This window comes from Conger conger, chromosome 11, assembly GCF_963514075.1.
Source record: "Conger conger chromosome 11, fConCon1.1, whole genome shotgun sequence".
Classification (NCBI taxonomy): domain Eukaryota; kingdom Metazoa; phylum Chordata; class Actinopteri; order Anguilliformes; family Congridae; genus Conger; species Conger conger.
The window spans coordinates 28330844-28349634 of NC_083770.1; the positions used below are offsets into that span (position 1 = coordinate 28330844).

At 40.8% G+C, this 18791-nt stretch overlaps 1 protein-coding gene across 2 annotated transcripts in view; it reads right to left on the reverse strand.

The window, feature by feature from the left end:
* Positions 1 to 18791, reverse strand: part of LOC133140983 (leucine-rich repeat transmembrane neuronal protein 4) — a 94497-nt gene that overhangs the window by 75625 nt on the left and 81 nt on the right. The window contains exon 2 of one of the 2 annotated variants that reach the window (XM_061261324.1): positions 9121 to 10661. In XM_061261324.1, the coding sequence (XP_061117308.1) occupies positions 9121 to 10661 (1541 nt within the window). Of the gene's footprint in view, positions 1 to 9070; positions 10662 to 18791 lie in introns of both variants that reach the window. The other variant, XM_061261325.1, reaches the window with a different exon arrangement.

The following is an 18791-nucleotide window of genomic DNA, read 5'->3' on the forward strand; positions in this document are numbered from 1 at the left end:
GCAGAAAAAGCGGATGAAAAGAGAATGCAAATGCATGCATAAGCAAAATGAACCTAATTAAGAAAGGGTGGATTAATTAGTCTTTCTGTCTGAATTTCTCATACACTCCCTCGGAGCCCCTTGGCTTTCTCAGAGAGAGAGAGGAGAAAGAGCGGAAAACAATAAAGAAGCTTGCCTTTTGTGGGATTAGTATCAATTCCTAGCCATTCAGATCTGCAGGCTATTGTTTTCTCTTGCTTTAGCCATAAACCTCTATGTAGGCTTGTCAGCTGGGATGCATATTTCAACAGCCTTACCAGAGGTAGAAAGGGCACATTGAGCTTTTGAATTGGTCCAAAGCTGCATACAGTATCACAGAGGATACCGAAAATGTCAGTTTAGCACAATATTGCTTTCAGGCAGTTGATTTGACCACTTTCTTTTTTTAAAATCTTTTTCTTATTTTAAAAAAAATCACAGATTGACTTTTTGGCTTTTATTGAAGAGTTTGACTACTTGAATCGTCACCCTCTAATGAAAGGTCCGTAAACATGCAAACATTGGATCAATTAGTTAAACCTCCTGCAATAAATAAGTAAACAGGCTCTTAAAAGAGGAAAGGTGTTCTATTTTATTTTATTTCTCTGGCTGCTTGCATGAGCACATCGCCCAGATTAGGTAGAACATAATAATTATCATCTCTAATAACCAACTGAAGTATTTTGGTCTGTGTCCTCATCTCGTCATGAGTGCACTGACAGTACTCCAGTCAATGCGGGGCTTAAGAAGGACTTCAAAACCATGTCTTTTGTTCCAAACAACCATCTTAATTAGCATTGATTCTATGAATTCATTATCAATTAATAAAACCTTTAAAGGCCTTGGTGTACTGTAGAGTGGTCCAACACTGGGACTAACTCACCCCTGCCCCAGAGCACACTCATTTTGATGGCTTTTGTCTTATCTGTTTAGTTGGGGAGGGGTGGAAAAATCGTTGAAGAAGCTGGGCACTCAAAGTTTTTTCCCCTCTATAAAGCAAACAGCGGAGACCCTTAAGCCTTTTTGTGAATCCTTGGATGTCAGTGGCTCAGGATTGGAGATGAATATTTATCAGGAGAGTGCTGCAGCACTGCCAGGGTTCCGGGGGCAGTTTGAGCACAACGCTGTTTATGCCTGATTGACACGGACGCGCCGAGGCAGTAATTCATTCTGAAGAGATGCTGCAGTGCCCTTGCTCTGGCTTTCCGCACAACTTTATGATAATCCTGATGAATTGCAATGCACCGCACAGGAATTAGAACTGTGATTACCACTAAATCACAGAGGCCGGGCCTTTGCGGGCTGGCATGGGAGTGATCAGTCTCTCCGCTGCCACGCCCCGAACATCTGCACGACGGCCCCTGGAAAATGCGGTTTCTTATCACTGCAGCAAAGTAAAGTTTTGTGTAAACGTATGCATTTATGTTACCTTATGGTATGCAGCGAGTGCAACATGCAAATAGAATGGGCATCCTTTATCACTCCTGCATCATATCCCCTGAGCGTCAGAGTGAGGATGAGACACATTACTCATAGTGACTGACAGTAAACATTACATGTTTAAATTAAGCCTGCAGCCTGTTCCATTGCAGAGGAACATCACTCAAAATGTGTCACATTCATACCAGCTGGCCTTTGCTGCACCAACTGCCGCACCAGCCCCTCCCATTTTGTTTGTAGGCCGCTGCTTTCGTTGGACCATTTGCCTGCAGACCACATAGCGAGGAGAAGGACGGGGGGTTGCAGACAGGAAGCCCACGTGACGAGCATCCCACAAGCAACGGCCCTGCGTGTTCGTGTTCTGACTCCAGTGACCGGTTCCCTTGCTCGTCTTGTGTGAAGCAGCACAGCACAACAGTCAGGTGCAGGGCCCATTAATGGCTGGCACTCTGTAGTGAAAAACGCCGGTTTAATTACTCCAGCAGGCAGCACAAGAGCAGTGCAGATTGGAGGCAGCAGGGCTCTAAAGTGGTTGGTGGATTCTCGACGATCGACTGTCTCTCGCGCGTCTGTGTCCCGCTCCCTGGTGCCCACCTTCCATACGAACATGTGAGCCGGCCTCCCGTTCTAGAACGTAAAGTCCCAGCCCAGCCAAAAACATAATTTCTAATTTAACACATTACATAGGTGCTAGGGACAGTCATCGTGCCGAGGATGTGTGGGCTTTTTTTTAACAGAACCATTCACAGAACAGATCATGAGAGTGAACCGCCCAATACCCCATATCCGGCTTCTATTACTACCTTTCCCAAGGTTCTTCAACAGTACATAATCTCTCTGCCCTCAAGTGAGTTAGGAACACCAGAATCTTGGAAATCCTTTTCCCAAAAAACAAAAAAAAATTTTGTATGGTTAGCCAGTTAACGTCAGCTATCCATTTTTAATGTTTGCCTTACCTTTCCCCAGCAGCTACAAGAGTACTGTTCCTATTTGACACATACAGCACAACAATTTGCACCACAAGAATCTTCAAAGATACTAGTGGATCAAAACATTGTCCTTTGGGCATGTAAATAAATCAATTATATCAGAGTACAAGAGTGCAGTGCAGAATTAACACATCTCCTATCAAAGACCTCAAGGCACTTTAATGTGAGAGAGTGGGGCTGGCGGCTGAGGGTTGGAGGCGAGGAGTGTGGGGAACTGGTGTCATAATTTGGTAAAGTGCACATGGACGTGGATGAAGATGAGTCATATTGCAAACTCCAAGGAGCTATGCAGGAGAGATAGTGTATAGTCTACTCTATACGTATACCAGAAGGCTGTCACTTACTTGCTAGGTCTCTGATGCCTTGTATGCATTTTCTCTCAGAAGTAAGAAGACTTTAAATACAGAGCCAGGTATCCAATGTAGACATGACAGTTTATGCAAATGAAAATATATCTTTTTTTTATCATTCTTAAAATGAAAAATAAGAAAAAAAAAACACTCCAAGCCGTAATTCTTTGAACACGGTTTGTAATTGAGATCTTGTCTGTGATTCCTTGGGGAGTTTTGGTGTGTTCTTGCTCAGTATATAATTACCAGTTTTGGGGATAGACTGAACAGATAGTATGTGTTTAAATGGCTCTTTTTCGATGATAAAAAAAGCTGAATAAATGCATGATTTCCAGGCGGGTGCGCTTTCACATGGGTGAATGGTCACAACCCTACCAATGGCACACAACACAGCATGGGAGGGACTCAATGAAACTGTTCCTCTGACAACATGCTGAATGTTTCTGATGCATTTTTCTACACCAACCAAGATGCTGATTTCTTTTTAGAGAGCACTATTCAGAAATTCAAGCTTGGGTTTGAGCTTTAGTTCAGGCTACAAAAACTGATACAGGCGATCACATCTTCCCTTTTGAAATGTTGAGCCTATTAGAAAGAATAACCTGAGAGAAGAAACATAATCATACAGTCCCTATTATCAATGTATGCCATCACAGCATGCTTAAATACATATAGTATGTAGCATTATATAAAGGACACTTTTTTTTAATGTCCTATTGAATTTTGCAAGTTTTAATATGTTATTTTAGTTTACTTACTCAGTTTATGTTGAAGAAAAATATGCTATGCATGATTCTTCTCCTCAACCACTCAGTATCTGCAACAGCTCCCGAGGCAGGTCAACCTATCCACACCTGATCCTGGAGCAGTCTTATTCGACCCCCTAAAAGAAAATAAACCCTCGGTAGTCCTCTATAGCGTCCCAAGCGTTATCATTTAAGGCTTTCCTATTTGTGGTTAGAGAGGCACACCGAGAGCATTTCACAATGTGTCGTCCCATTTTTCCCCAAGGCTTCTATCAAGTATTAATTCATCCCCTCTTCTAAACAAAAAGAAAGAGTGGGGGAAAAAAGAAAATTGGTCTCCATCCAATTTATCCCATTTGTGCACGACTAACCAGATTGCTGCCACACTGTTAATCTAGGAGTCCCCGGTGTGGATCGATCAGATATTCTGAGGGGATTTATCCATTTTCATCATCCCCTGCCGTGAGCTTAAGGCTTTAACCTATTCGTTACTTTGATTACTAGCGTTGTCATCAATTATATTATTATGACCTGGGGAAGGGGAAAGAACAACTTGATTTAAAAAATTGAATGAAAAATAGATGATTATTGATTGCATTAATATTTTAATGCGCTGGAGCTACATGGAAAATGCCCCCCTGCTAGCATGCTTGGGTGAAATGCACATGTGTGGTTGTGGGTGTGTGGATATATTCTGGGCATGTGCACTGGGCAGCATTCCGATGGGAAAAGGACAATGTTGTGCTACATGGGGCAGGTCTTCACCAGAGCCCTTCTAAGAAAGAAGAGCAGGAAGCCTTGTATTACTGAAGAGCGCATTAGTAGTTTGAAGAAGATTGGAATACATATGGGAGCCCTACTGTACCTGTCAATCAATACGAGAGCATTGCTCTCTAGTTTAGTTGATTGTCAGGCATACTATGTTAAGTGGTAAATGTCTGCATTTATGCAATGCGCTGTATAATTGATGCTTCTCATACCAACGGCGATTGACCGCCATGCATGGCACCAACCAGCTCATCCGGAGGATGGGATCAAACCGGCAACCCTCCAACTGCTCATAACCTCCTGAGCCAATGTCGCCAATGTCACCATGTCATACTAATGCATTGAAATGCTCTCCTTTGTTTGTATGAAATTAAAATCAAGTGATCCTTGCATTAATTGTCATGGATCTACTCATACTGTATGAGGCATCAGAAGAAGTTTGTAAATGAATGATGCCATCTTTTCAACCAATTATCCTTAATGGTTTTATAAACCTTGGAGATGCCAACCTAAAGGCAACTTTACACAAACAAATATGTTTTCTCTCTCCTCTCTTGAAAATTCTGAAACTTTCTTTGTTCTACTTTACCTCTTGCCTAGTGAAACTTTCCCTGAAACTGCAGTAATGAACTAAACATTTTTTGTTGTTTAGGCTCTGGGCTCTGTACAATGGATTTGAAATTAAACTATGAACATGAAAATAAGGGGAGACTGTCAGCTTTAATCTAAGGGTATACACAGCCATATCCAGTGATCCATGTAGGAATCACAGCCCTTTTAATACTGTCCCTCCATTTTAGGGCAACAAAAGTAATTGGACAAATTAACAATCTTGAATAAATGTGTCATTTGGTATTTGGTTGCAAATCCTTTGGATGACTGCCTGAAGTCTGCAGTCCACTGACATCACCAGACATTGGGTATCTCGATGCTCCGTCAGTTCACTGCAGGCATTTGAAGTTTCTGTTTGCAACTGGGATTCAGCAAGTAAAATGCATGTCCAATTGCATTCAGGTAATGTGACTGAATCAAAACCCTTAACCTCATTGTTTGCTTGTCTGGGGTCAGTGTCCTGCTGCAAGGGAAAGCACTGTCCAATGGGTTTTGAGGCATTTGGCTGGATCTGAGCAGATATGAACACTTACACTTCAGAATTCATCTGGCTGCTGCTGTCAGCATCACATAATCAGTAAAGTCAATCAGTAAAGACTGAAGTATTCATCAATCATCCAATACAGTGGTCTTCTGTGGACTACCAGGTTGCTTGCTAATGCTGAACCCACTTGTCCTTCCTTGCCTCTTGACAAATGTAACAATTGATTTTGACACACCCAATGTCTCTGGTTGATAATTAAGATTTTTTTCCACCCCATGATGGACTGCTTTATTGGCATTGACACTTTGGTCCTCATGTTGAGAGACAACAGCAACAGATGCAAAATGAAAATTGCATGTCTACAATCAAATCTAGACCTTCCGTTGGTGTTCTTGTGCATGGCTGAAAGTCCTGAGCCTTAAGTAGATGTAAGCACCCACAAATTAAAGCTGATGGTCTGCACTTTAACCTCATTTTCAGGTCAAATGTGCTGGAGTACAGAGCCAAAACAACAGAAATTGTGTCACTGTCAAAATACTTAGACTGCACTGTATATGAGAATACGAGCAATGAAAACAAGCAGCTGAGAGCCAAGGAGCTTGACACGAGAGATGAAAACAAAATATCTGAAAATAGTACAGTAAAAAAGGATTTAATTGTTTCTGCAGGTGAAAGAATGGAAATGTTATTTAAGGCCACAGCCAAAATGTTCCTACAGCTCACACAGGCAGAGAGGGATGAGACATTAGGTAACATCCACCAGGCAATTAACTAAAGAAAGAAGCGGAACATTTTTAACGGTTGTGCCTTTGAAATGACTCCTCCAAGAACAGACAAATATCTCCACCTCCACACAAGTAATCGCAGCAAGCATGAGAGAATCTGTGTATTATGTATTTGTGTATTTGTGCATCTGTGTTAGTGTATGCATGTGTGTGTGCAAATATTGTGTGGCATCACCTTCTAAATTGTTGCATTCAGCATAATTATGCTTAAATGCTATTGAGCTAGTGAAGCAATAATTTAATAAAGGTAAATATTAATTATAATTAACTCAATAAGCAATACCGGAATCAACAGTGACTCCGTACACAGTAAATAATCAACGGTTTGTCAGGTAGTTGCGTAGGTAGTGATGGGTTTGAATTAAGGAGTCTGAATATCTGTCTCCTACCTGCAACCCTCCCCCGCAAGCCCTGCACACACACACACACACACACACACACACACACACACACACACACACCATTCCTGAGCCTGCTAAGGGAGAGAGGGGGATGGAGGGGGGAATAAATAGTATGATGAAATGCTATTGCAGGTAGCTTATCACTCTCCTTCAGTAAAATAAAAGAGATCCTTGTTCCCTTTCAGATGAGGGGAATCATTGGAATGTAAAACCCTCATTTAATGAGCTTCAGACACCTCAGTAAAATCACATACCTCAGATCCAGAGAACTGGCTGAATTAGGAGGAGGAGACAAATGGGCTCTCGCAGAAAAGCCAAGTACAAAGACAGCTCTGCTGCCGCCAAGGCATGCTACTGAAGACACTGTATGTGATTAAATATTTCTTGAAGACAACATCCAGTGTTTGGCTTGTTTTCAGCATCAGCCTTCTTTTCATACCCAATGACTCTCTGCACATACTATATATTGCTTTTCATATCTGTGTGTTCTGACATTGCCCCTGCCAGAGTACACTGAAATGAAATGAAATTCTGGAGTGTATCTGAATCTGTATGTACACCTTGGTAGCGTAGCAACTGTTGACACCAACAAAAATACAGGATAATTGTACACTGTTGGGAAGGTCTACCTGAGATCAACTATTGTCAGACATTTCCTTGAATCCTTGTGCTTTTGTGATGGCTGTTCCATCAGCAGCTTAAGTCGCTTTAAAAACACACACAAAGAGCGCCAAAAAAAGCCACTCACGGAATAGTGCAGAAGCTACAAAAAGAAAGCATCAACCCGATAACAGGAACTTAGCAAATACTAACCAATGCAGCACAAAAACACTCATGAAAAAGCAGAATAAAGAAAGCAAACCACGAGCACAGAAAATGTAGGGATATCTCCCAAACTCACCACAGCAGATAACACACATAAAGGGGTATGCGACAAAACAGGATTTAATCTTGGCATGTGTTATCCTACAAGTTCTGCCAAAGGAATTCAGCCTATACACCTATTCCCTAGTGCAAGGACGGAGGAGCTGTCCAGCATGTCACCTTGAGGAAGCAAGTGGATTCAATGTGTGAATTCTCTTTCTTTGTGGTTTCTAGGAGAATCTGCCTTTTAAGTATTGTCTATTGTGCTTTCCACAGTAAGACAGTCCCTCTCCTTTTGTCCATGTATTAAACCTCTAAAACTGTGTAAATCTGCCACATTTAGATTACATTATTCCATATTCATATACACTCAGTGAGCACTTTATTAGGTATGTATTGCTTATTTCGTAAGACTTATTAAGTTGTTCTGCTGTTATAGCCTATCCGTTTAGAGGTTTGATGTGTTGTGTGTTCAGAGATGCTCTTCTGCATGCCACTCTTGTAATGTGTGGTTATTTGCATTACCGTCACCTTCCTGTCAGCTTTGATCAGTCTTGCCATTCTCCTTGGACCTCTCTCATTAATAAGGTGTTTCTGCCCGCAGAACTGCTGCTCACTGGATATTTTTTGTTTTACGTATTCTCAGCAAACTGTAGAGACTGCTGTGCGTGAAAATCCCAGGAGATCAGTTTCTTAGATACTAAAACCACCCTGTCTGACATCAACAATCATTCCATGGTCAAAGTCACTTAGGTCACATTTTTCCCCCATCCTGATGGTTGAACATTAACTAAAGCTCCTGACCCGTATCTGCATGATTTTATGCATTGTACTGCTGTCACACGATTGGCTGATTAGATAATCACATGAATAGGTAGGTGTACAGGTGTTCCTAATAAAGTGCTCAGTGGGTGTATAACTGAAAGAGATCTAGAGTGACTGTTCAGAACCTTTAACAGTGGGCGAGTATGACCTATTATCTGCTGTGATTCACTTATATATAAAAGGATAAAGCCATCAATGAAAACCACTTACAGTATCCTGAGTGTACACTTATATGTCAGGATCCAGCGTGATTTAAGACTGCATTAATCTGGTGTTATTCAAACAAATAAGCCTACTCAACATGACCAGTGTCACAATAAGATAATATATTTAACTGATTTGTCAGGGAAACTGCAAAAACTCTGTATCCATTTGGCTTGGCATCAGTTACTGCAAACAAAGCCTGCAGCAAATTCTGTGTTGGTGGCAATGTAAAAAATATCATGAAGGATAGGAAATGACTCACTGCACAGTAACTTGATCTAGTGCATACATTTCTGAGGCAATGCACTGGGATATGTTGTACTTTGAACAAGCAATTTATCTTCGTAGCTAATGTTATAACAACTTGTTGCAAGGCTAGTAATTGACTCAGCAAGATGTATTCATTAAAAAAATGTTTACCTTACGTATTCTGGGTGGACATGTGTAACTGGCAAAGCCCAAAAAAGTATGACTCAAGCTACAATGTGATGTGACCCATCTGCCCTACCCTCCAAACACAAAAAGCCAGGAGAGCAGGAAAGGGAAATCACACATATTTTCCTCAAAAGCAGTGGAAAATTTACCTCTGGTTCCCCGCAGTGGAAATGGATTTTAGGAGCGTGACGGATCATACCTCACATTCTCTGGAGCCCGAGATGGTGTAGGTGCAGGAGCCTGTCCCATTGACCAGCACATCCATGGTCTCAGAGTTTGTGGGTTTGTAGTCCACATAATACTCCTGCAGAGGGGAGTTGAGGGTACGCTCTGTCTCCCGAACCTTTTTCCTGCGCTTGCGGACCATGGAGTGCTGCTGCAGCTGCTTCATGCTGCTGGGGTAGCGCTTCCACGACACGTAGATCACCAGCAGGATCATGGCCACTGACAGGAAGAGTGCCACGCTGCCAGCTATTATTTTGTGGAATGAAACATGCTCAAACTGCTCTGGGATGGTTGAGGAGGCCCCTGAGGGTGTGGGGCTGGCTAAACTACCCTGGGAAAGCTCCCCACCCGCTCTGGATAAAGTGGGAATGGGAAAGCGTCCTGGTTTTGATGGAGTGTTTGGAGGAGAGGATGGTGTTGAGATGGAAGGAGCTGGAGTGATTTTGCAGATACTGTACGTTTCCACAGCATCCATCACCTTCTCCCCCTGGGTTTCCTTAGGTCCAGCGCAAATCATGGTGGTCTCCTTGTTTCCCTTGAAATTCCTCAGCCAGGCCACCAGGGGGCAGATGCTGGGGCTGCAGTCCCACACATTGCCAGCCAGGCTGATGGTGGTCAAGGAGATCCAGGCAGCCACTGCCTCCTGGGACACATTACTGAGCTTGTTAGAGTCCAGATTGAGTGTCTGTAGGTTAGGCAGGCACTGGTAGATGCTGGCGTCCACAATCTGGAGGTCATTTCCAGAGAGGTCAAGCTTTTGCAGCGAGGTCCAGGTCCAGGTGAGACCCTGACTGATTGAGCGGATACGGTTCCATTGCAGGTACAGTGCCCGCAGATTGTAGAGGCGTGGGAAGTGTGAGAAGTTGATTTTGGAGAACTGGTTATGTTCTAAGTGAAGCTCCGTCAGTTTCAGTAGCCCTGCAAAAGCATTGCGAGTGAGGCTACGCAACCGGTTGTAGCCCAGGTCCAGAAATTCTAGGTTGCGACAGTCCTGAAAGACTCGTACAGGAACGCTTTTCAGGGAATTCGAGCGAATGTGGAGGCTGAGCAACTTGCGTAGACCCTGGAACTGGTTAGGCTGAAGGGCCTGCAGCTTGTTGTAGGACAGGTCGAGATTTCGCAAATTTGGCACAGCGTGGAAAGTGGAATTTTGTAGCTGTGTGATCTTGTTGGAGCTCAGGATCAGCTCCTTGAGCCTCCTCACGCTCTGGAAGGCCTCACTGTCCACAGAGTTGATGTAGTTATGGTCCAGGTAGAGCCAGATGAGTTGGCTGAGACCAGAAAACTGGCCTGCCCTGAGGCTCACCAGGCTGTTGTAGCGCAGAGACAGGCCCTGGCACCCGCCAGAGACATTCTTTGGCACATCACGGAAAGCATTGGACTCACAGTAGACTATCTTCCCATCGCAGCGACAGCTCCGAGGACATGGACGCTCACGGACACTGCTTGGGGATGCCAACAGCCATGCCTGCAACAGCAGCGGCACCATTAGCCACCTGCCTCGCATCAGGGATCCTGCAACCGCAAGGAAGAGAGAGACTTACAGTAAAATGACCATGAATGACACTCATGAAGTATCACTGTACTGTACTCTTCAATTTGCCAAAAAAATGGTAAGAAGTCAGACTTCTCATGCTACTTCCAGCAAAATGAAATTGACCAGTTGTTAAGTTCATTATTTTACTTTGAATTTCTCAGATTTTGTTTGATTTTTGAAAATGGTTCAAATGAATGAATTCAGTAAGCAATCAAATCTATTTAATAATTTCTAAAAACAACCGTCAAAACTATTTCAGTTACGGAAAAACTTCACAGTGGGACCTTTTCTCAACATATTTTTAAAATTACAATAAACATTCCAAGAATTTAACTTTTAGGATTAAGATTAATTTCTTAAAGTGCTTGGGTCAGTATTCTTTATATAAAAAGAGGGTGAAAATCACCAATTGAAAAATCAATAGGAACTCTGAAACATTTTTAAACACAGCACTTGAGAAAACAGGGAATATCCTTGCTGCATTCAGATATTAAATGGATGAATTTAACTTGAACAACCTACACAGGCAGGGGAAATAAAATCAAGGAACATGTCTGAAAACAAATCAATTGAAGTCTGTCTCATTTTTAGGGCCAATTATTCAGTGATTTTCAATTATTATAAATTATTGATGAATTGATAGCTAATTAACTGTGCTTTGTTTACAGATAACCAATAGTAATTATTGAACAAGTTCTGAATTGCTGTCAGAAAATGAGTTAATATAACAAACATTTGAATTTGTCTTGTCGAGCTTCGCACATTAGCTAAATCTGGTTGCATGTAGCATGTTAACACCTCAGCCAAAAGTCACATAACCTCTTTACAATCTGCTTAGCAACTAAAAAGACTGCTTTTAGAGTCTTGACTGTAGGAACTTAAATTAACTAGTAGATCAGGGGTGTCCAATCTTATCTGAAAAGGTGCATATATTTTTGCCCAACATTAAGACACTAGATTGTATTTATCTTAATTGAAGACCATGGTCGGTGAATTAGTTGTATTTGTCTCAGACCTGTAGTTCCTGAAGTTGTGGATGTCCTGGTATGGTAGTTACTGTATAGCCTATCTACCTTGTTTACTGGACTTATGTTCATGGCCTTACAACCAATCATATATGAAATGTACCTTGCCGTGTTCAGTTGTTTGTCCTATGACCTTGATATGCACTGTTTCGTACGTCACTTTGGATAAAAGCGGGTGCTAAATAAAATGTAATGTAATGAATCATGTGACAGTGCTGGGCTAAAGCAAAAACCTGCACCCACATTGGTCCTTATTGGATAAACTTGGACACCCCTGCCAAGGTGATGGTTCATTTTAGTCAGATTCCCAATTAATCAATTGTGAGGATTATTTTACAATATCATAGGCCTACTTAGAACCACAAATCCATTAATTAAAGCTCTTGCTTTTTCTCAAGCCTTGAAGGTTTAGTGGTCTGACACTATAGACATAAAACTGCAATACCACTACCTCAATCTCAATCAGGAAAGAATGAAAGAGATTTTATACATTTTTTGTGGGGTGACTTATGGTGAGGCTGCAGGAGCCCACATGTTTTAATACCTGAAGGGATTTTTATTCTGTAATAGTGAGGAATGGGGAAAAATCCTTTGGTAAAGAGAATTTCCTTTGATGTGTCAGGAGACTAAATTTACTGCAAACACAAACACGATCTCTGCTCTGGATTTACGATTCTTATTTGTAACCCTTGGGATAACTTTGTCGCCTCTAATTCTATGACCAGGGGGTAGCTGACAAATATAATTCAGCTGTTAATTTACATGTGTGTGCCAAAGATATGCTCATCCAATATGCAGTATGTGTACAGAAGGAGTAAGTTATTATCTTTTTGTTTTCAGTTGTGCCTTTTTTAACCAAACGGAAAAAATCCATGGGATATTACTGACAGTATATGGAAATAGACCAGCCTCAGCTTCACTAACTTATTTTGTTTTAAAACGTCCTGTTTCTAGTTTGTCACTCTATGAAATATGAAATGGGAGTGCAAGAAACAATCAGCCTTGTCCAAAGTCTTGATATTTTTTTAACTATAATCTATCAATATTTCGATCACTGGAAAAGATGATTCACTGTTTAAAATCAAAACTGAATGTCATATTATTAATTAATTAATTAATAATTATCCTAACCCGCTTATCCTGAACAGGGTCGCAGGGGGGCTGGAGCCTATCCCAGCATACATTGGGCGAAAGGCAGGAATACACCCTGGACAGGTCGCCAGTCCATCGCAGGGCACACACACCATTCACTCACACACTCATACCTACGGGCAATATAGTCTCTCCAATCAGCCTAACCTGCATGTCTTTGGACTGTGGGAGGAAACCGGAGTACCCGGAGGAAACCCACGCGCACACAGGAGAACATGCAAACTCCACACAGAGAGGCCCCGGCCAACGGGGATTCAAACTCAGGACCTCCTTGCTGTAAGGTGGCAGTGCTACCCACTGCACCATCCGTGCCACCCATATTATTCACAGAGAATGTATAAACTACTAATTGAACTATAACATAAATTCAACTATTTGTTTTAAGTGTACAATTATTCTAGACTCCATATTTTAGTGGGCATGTCTCCATTAGAGGCACAAGAATCAAATCCCATGGAAATATAGATGAATATGCTATGTAGAAATGGGTCTAGTTAGCATTTAACAATGAGAGCTTACCTTCATACATTCTCCATACTGGGAGAAGTTAGTGTCAATGTGACAAATGCACTGCCCGTTTGCATGCCTCCATATGCAGTCAATGTCATAGAAACAAAGCTGTTTAAAGCAGAACTGGAGATCAACTCTTTCCAAATGAAACCATTGCATGGAGGGACACCCTTGCATGTTGTCTTTGGTCTAATGAATGTTCAGTAGTTAATTACATAGTAAGTTATTTCAGGCCGTGCTGTTTTATGATCTTTAACAGAGAGAGACATAACAGTCACACTTGGAAGTGCCACACACACTGTTCTTTCATCAAAAATAATGTTAGATGCTGTGAAGGAATTGTGTACGGGCAAAGGGAATTTTCAGAGCCTGGCTTAAGAACAGTAGACCCCTCAGAAATAGAAAGCCCTCGGATATGGAGATAATTCGCAAATCTGAAATGCTTGTACTGAAACTCTAAATCAGCCCATTAATGTTATTTTTTATTATAATTATAGCAATAGCTGCATATTCATGTAATGGAACAGTAATAATCTTAATACTGTTAATAGGTTTAATTCCAATATCAGAAGGCATATACTACCAGTATGATTTATATTCGAAGAACTACATTTGCCATTTTAATGTTGGTTCATAGGAGTGGTTGATCAGCCAGGATTTTTGCAGCTTTGGTATAAGTCTATGTGGTTCTATAATGGCCTTATTATTAAGGAGTAGGGTCAAGGCCTTGGTTATATCGTACAGGCCAGGGTGAGTCTTGTTTGTGTTGCCACTGCTCATAAGTACAGGATATGAAGGGCCCTCACTGGGTGTGACAGAATAGAAACTAAAAACAAGCCAACAGTGAGATCATGGTGCCAAAACGTGTGAATTTGCTCTGAATATATGCCCTCACTAAGTCAAATACTCACGGTTGGTTGAACAGACACAGCAGAATCTTATTCAAGGACACCGATTTTCTCGACTGCAAAGCCAATATGTCAACACTTTATACGGCTTGTTGTTTTTACACTTGATAATATAAGTCCTGTAAGAGCTTGAATGTAATATGAATCTACCACAATTATGGGAATAACTCTCAATGGATTTTAATTGCATAGTGATAGCAGCTTTCATTCGGCTTCAGTTTTAAGCATATTCTTTTCCAAATGGTAAGTGGTTTTGTCCCTTATTAAACTGTCTAACATAAAATGTCAGCTCACCTACAGTAATTGGCCAGAATCTCAATATAATTTGGCTTGTGTTGCCGCATATTATCTACTGGCAGATTCAGAGTATTCTCCATGGTGCCAGGGGGTTGTTGGTGCACATCTCTAATTGAGCAAAAGACTCCATAGAACATGATACTTTAAGAATGGTTTGGGAAATGAAATGGGGTAATGGTTTGGGAAATGAAATGGAGTTCTGTGTGTACTTCTATGCGAAGATATGTAATTTAGCAAAGAACACAAACAAACAACAAGAAAAAAAAAAACAAATCAGCTCAAACATTCTCATGCAAGGTTTTCCTCCTCCCATATTATGAGTAGGCATCAAAACCTACTTTTCCCCCATTAAGACTTTGTAGTTTCTAATATACTTTGGACAAATTTATGTTGTACAAGACTTCTTGGTCGTGAAGAAAATGCACTCCAGAAAATGCATTCATTGACTTAATGTGTTTGGATATTAGGATTATTACAGAATGTGGGGCAAATCTACCCTCAAAGGTTTTTGATCCATCCTACTAATCTCCAGTTACAAATAACATAAATAAATGCAAGTTCAATTTCTCCATACATGGTTTTCAGTTGTAAGCTCTGCTTTGTGTGTATTGGGTTTCATTCTGTGCTGTAGGAACATACTCCATCACAGCCTCAAAAAAGCATACTCTTCCAACACAATAAGCCAACCCTTGATGAAGCCTACAGTCCACTGCGCTCATACCAATTCTCTCACACATGACTATATGAGTCAGTAGAGACACCATAGCATTCTACAGGGAGGACTAAGGCCGCACATGCAAAAACTACACACCAGCAAAAAGTGAAAACAAATCAACAGTGACATTGTTTTATGCTTCTCTTTTTTCTTAATGATATTTCCATATCCCAGATTCTAATTTCCCCTGACAGTGATGGTTTATACCTGAGCAGAACAATTCTCAGCATAGGCAATCAAGCCCAGGAAAAGATATGGCTTCTACCTGCTTCTCTCCATCAGCCTCTGACAGGCTTTCAATCTCCTCTACAGTTATCTGTTTTGACACCCTCTCCTCTCCATTACACGAGAAAGCTCTTAGCCATTTAATAAGAGACACCTCATCTGTCTAACAGTCTCCTACTGTGATGCGCCTATTTGAGAGAAGGGGGAAAACATTTATGAGAAATTAACTGAAACCACAGCAGTCACCTCTGCTTCATGGCTGATCCAAATTCCAAAGGAAATACACATACTGTACGAACGGAGTGATGTTTCTCCAGAGTGAAGTTTATTCAGCTCTGATTTTAGTCTAGCATCTCAACCTGCCATCAATCCTCACACACACACATGGACACATAGTCTCTCTCTCACACACACACACATACATACTCTACACACACAGAATAGCAAAATGCTCACATGATCAAAAGGCAGACGATAATTTAAAGTGTAATGTATTAAAAACGTAATAGTTTGCGATATGTTTAAACACTATACAAAATTGGAAAGTGTGATTCTAGCACCTACAACACTCAAATATATGATCAAATATCAATACTATAAGGCTACTTACTTACCTCCTATAAGGAATACTATAGGCCTACCCACGCGACAGAACACACAGGGTTTAGAATGAACATATGTATAATTCGGCCAAAATGGATGGGACTTTGTTTAGTTTTAGATGGGAAGTCATATGCCACGTAGCATGATTGCCCTGCTACAGATACGAATGAATGAAACACTGTATAGGCCGACTGTTTATAATCTAACTTGAAAAAATGTATTGCATTCAGTGTTAAGGGCTTTCAATCCCTGAACAAATTGCCTGTCTATATTATTACACCAAGGGACAGCTGAGAATTCTATTGGGTCGCTTCGAAAGTTACCCCAATCAGCAGTTGTGGAAACAGGTATGCTCACTGAAACACGCAAACTCATTTAAAAACAGAAATATATCAGGCTGTACAACAGAAGATTTGTTTCCATAAGACTTCTGTACAAAGGATATTGGAAACAAAATGGCCACAAATGTGCTTTTGACTTTTTTCTGAATTCGTTTTTATTAGCAAGTAAGTGTATTATGTCAAATTGTTCCGAATACGATATGTTGATTGATTATGTTTCGTCTACATCACATGTACATGGTGCAGCCCTGTACAATTCTTTTTGATACGTTTACTGTAGGCCTATAGTTGTTAAAACTGTGCGCCTTCGCTCCTGGCTAAGTTTTCTCATTGTGTTCGCAAAAACAAGAATCTCTCCAATGCCGCAGCGCCACTTGGCGCTATTAATCATTTGATGAGGTACGTGGCCAGCCATACTACAGCGCATGCTATGAACAGCACCGGGACTGGCTACTGTGTTTCTTTAAAGAAGTAGGCCTAATGAACAATTAAATTATTATTATTATTATTATTATTATTATTATTATTATTATTATTATTATTTCACACGCCTGCACCTACAACTCGGGGGTTCAAGCTTGATAATGTAAGCTAGTAGTTATAGCAACCTTGATTTATTAAGTTTGAATTAATTGTAATTGAACAACAGTGATTATAGAAAACATATCCGTCATAAAATGTATTAATTGCATGTAGTGTTAAAAAAAAAAACACGCGCGCGCGCGCGCACACACACACACACACACACACACACACACACACACTATAGTTAGACTAAAATGTAAATAATAATAATAATAATAATAATAATAATAATAATAATAATAATAATAAATGAATACTAATGAAAGTCCGTTTCTGGATCAGGATTAGAATATAGACAACAATAGCTATCGATTAGCTTTGAATTATTTGTAAAGAACATCCTAACATCCTCAAGCATTTTTGTTAATTCATTCAGCAAGCATTCTGGAATGTATTCTCTGGATGAAAATACGTAGCCTCCATCTATTTTTCAGTCATATACAGAACGCAGAAATATCACACAGCAGCTTATTGCTATAATGATTGTTGCTTGCACACAGTCTACTTCTGAAAATCTGTAGCCTACTCTGAATGTTACGAGTATTAACGTGGGCGAAAGTGACTCGTCTCTGCAGTGGCAGGAAACAGATTTTAAGTGTCTTCATAAGCACAGTGATCACCAAAAACTGCGAGGGGGGACAACAGCTGGCCGTATAGGCAGTGGGTCAATAACGAGCCGAATTGGTCCCTCCTGCACCCACCAAAATAAATACATGAAACAAAAAAGAAATACGAGATGCGCATACTGAGCCACACTCTTTCTGGCTCTCCGCAAAGGCATCAATCAACCTCCGCGGTGAAGCGCAAGTCATAACAAAATGCTCGTTAGCCTGAGCCAACAGCACGCCACGCACACTAAGGACAACGAAAACGGGTAAGAACGAGGCATTACATGTCATGACTACGAGCTACCATGGAGTTGCAAAGAAAGATATTTCCACAATCAATTCGTACTTTGAGTGTACCTGTTGATCACAAAACGAAAATAGAAGTGCCGTGTGTGGTAACAGAACCTAACCACTACGCCTACACATAATTATGCACAGCCATGCATGGTAAAGTTGCCAAGCTTCCAACATTAACCCTAATTAGCATTTCAGTCCCAGTCAACGGCCCTCCTCAGCGCTGCTTAGGCGACTAAACAAGACCGAAAAGAAGACTATGTTTAGACATCATTAAAATCAAACTGCAGTCAGCAGGACAAAAATGTAATGAAATAGAAATGGGCTATCCAACACATCGTCATTAACTGTAGTGATCTACGTGTGGCTATGTTACGGGCAAGTCAAAATCAGCGTTCCGTCTGATGAGTTCTAGCATGTTTTAATAATCTCAAGAGGTAAGCAAACACACACGGCAAATCGTATCACAATGGGGAATAGCCACGTTAACTACAGTATGTCCGAAACATACGTACAAACATATTATTGCGTTGTTTTTAATGGCATGTATTTCTGCTATTTGACATGAAAATAGAACAAATAGAATGAGCTAAATTTAACAAAATCGGATTTTCTTCCTTACTTTCTCAAGTTCTGTATCGGCTATTGGTCTGCAAACGTAAATTAGTTCCGTAGAATTTCCTCTCCCAATTCAGAAATGAGCTCCATATGTGGCTGCCTTTTCTTTTTTAACATTTCAGGGACGCACGCATATGTGTGGGTAAGGATTCTTGTATGCAGGTGTATTTCAAAATTAATGACCACTACAATTTAGTGGATTTTAAAAATAATAATACAACTGGTTT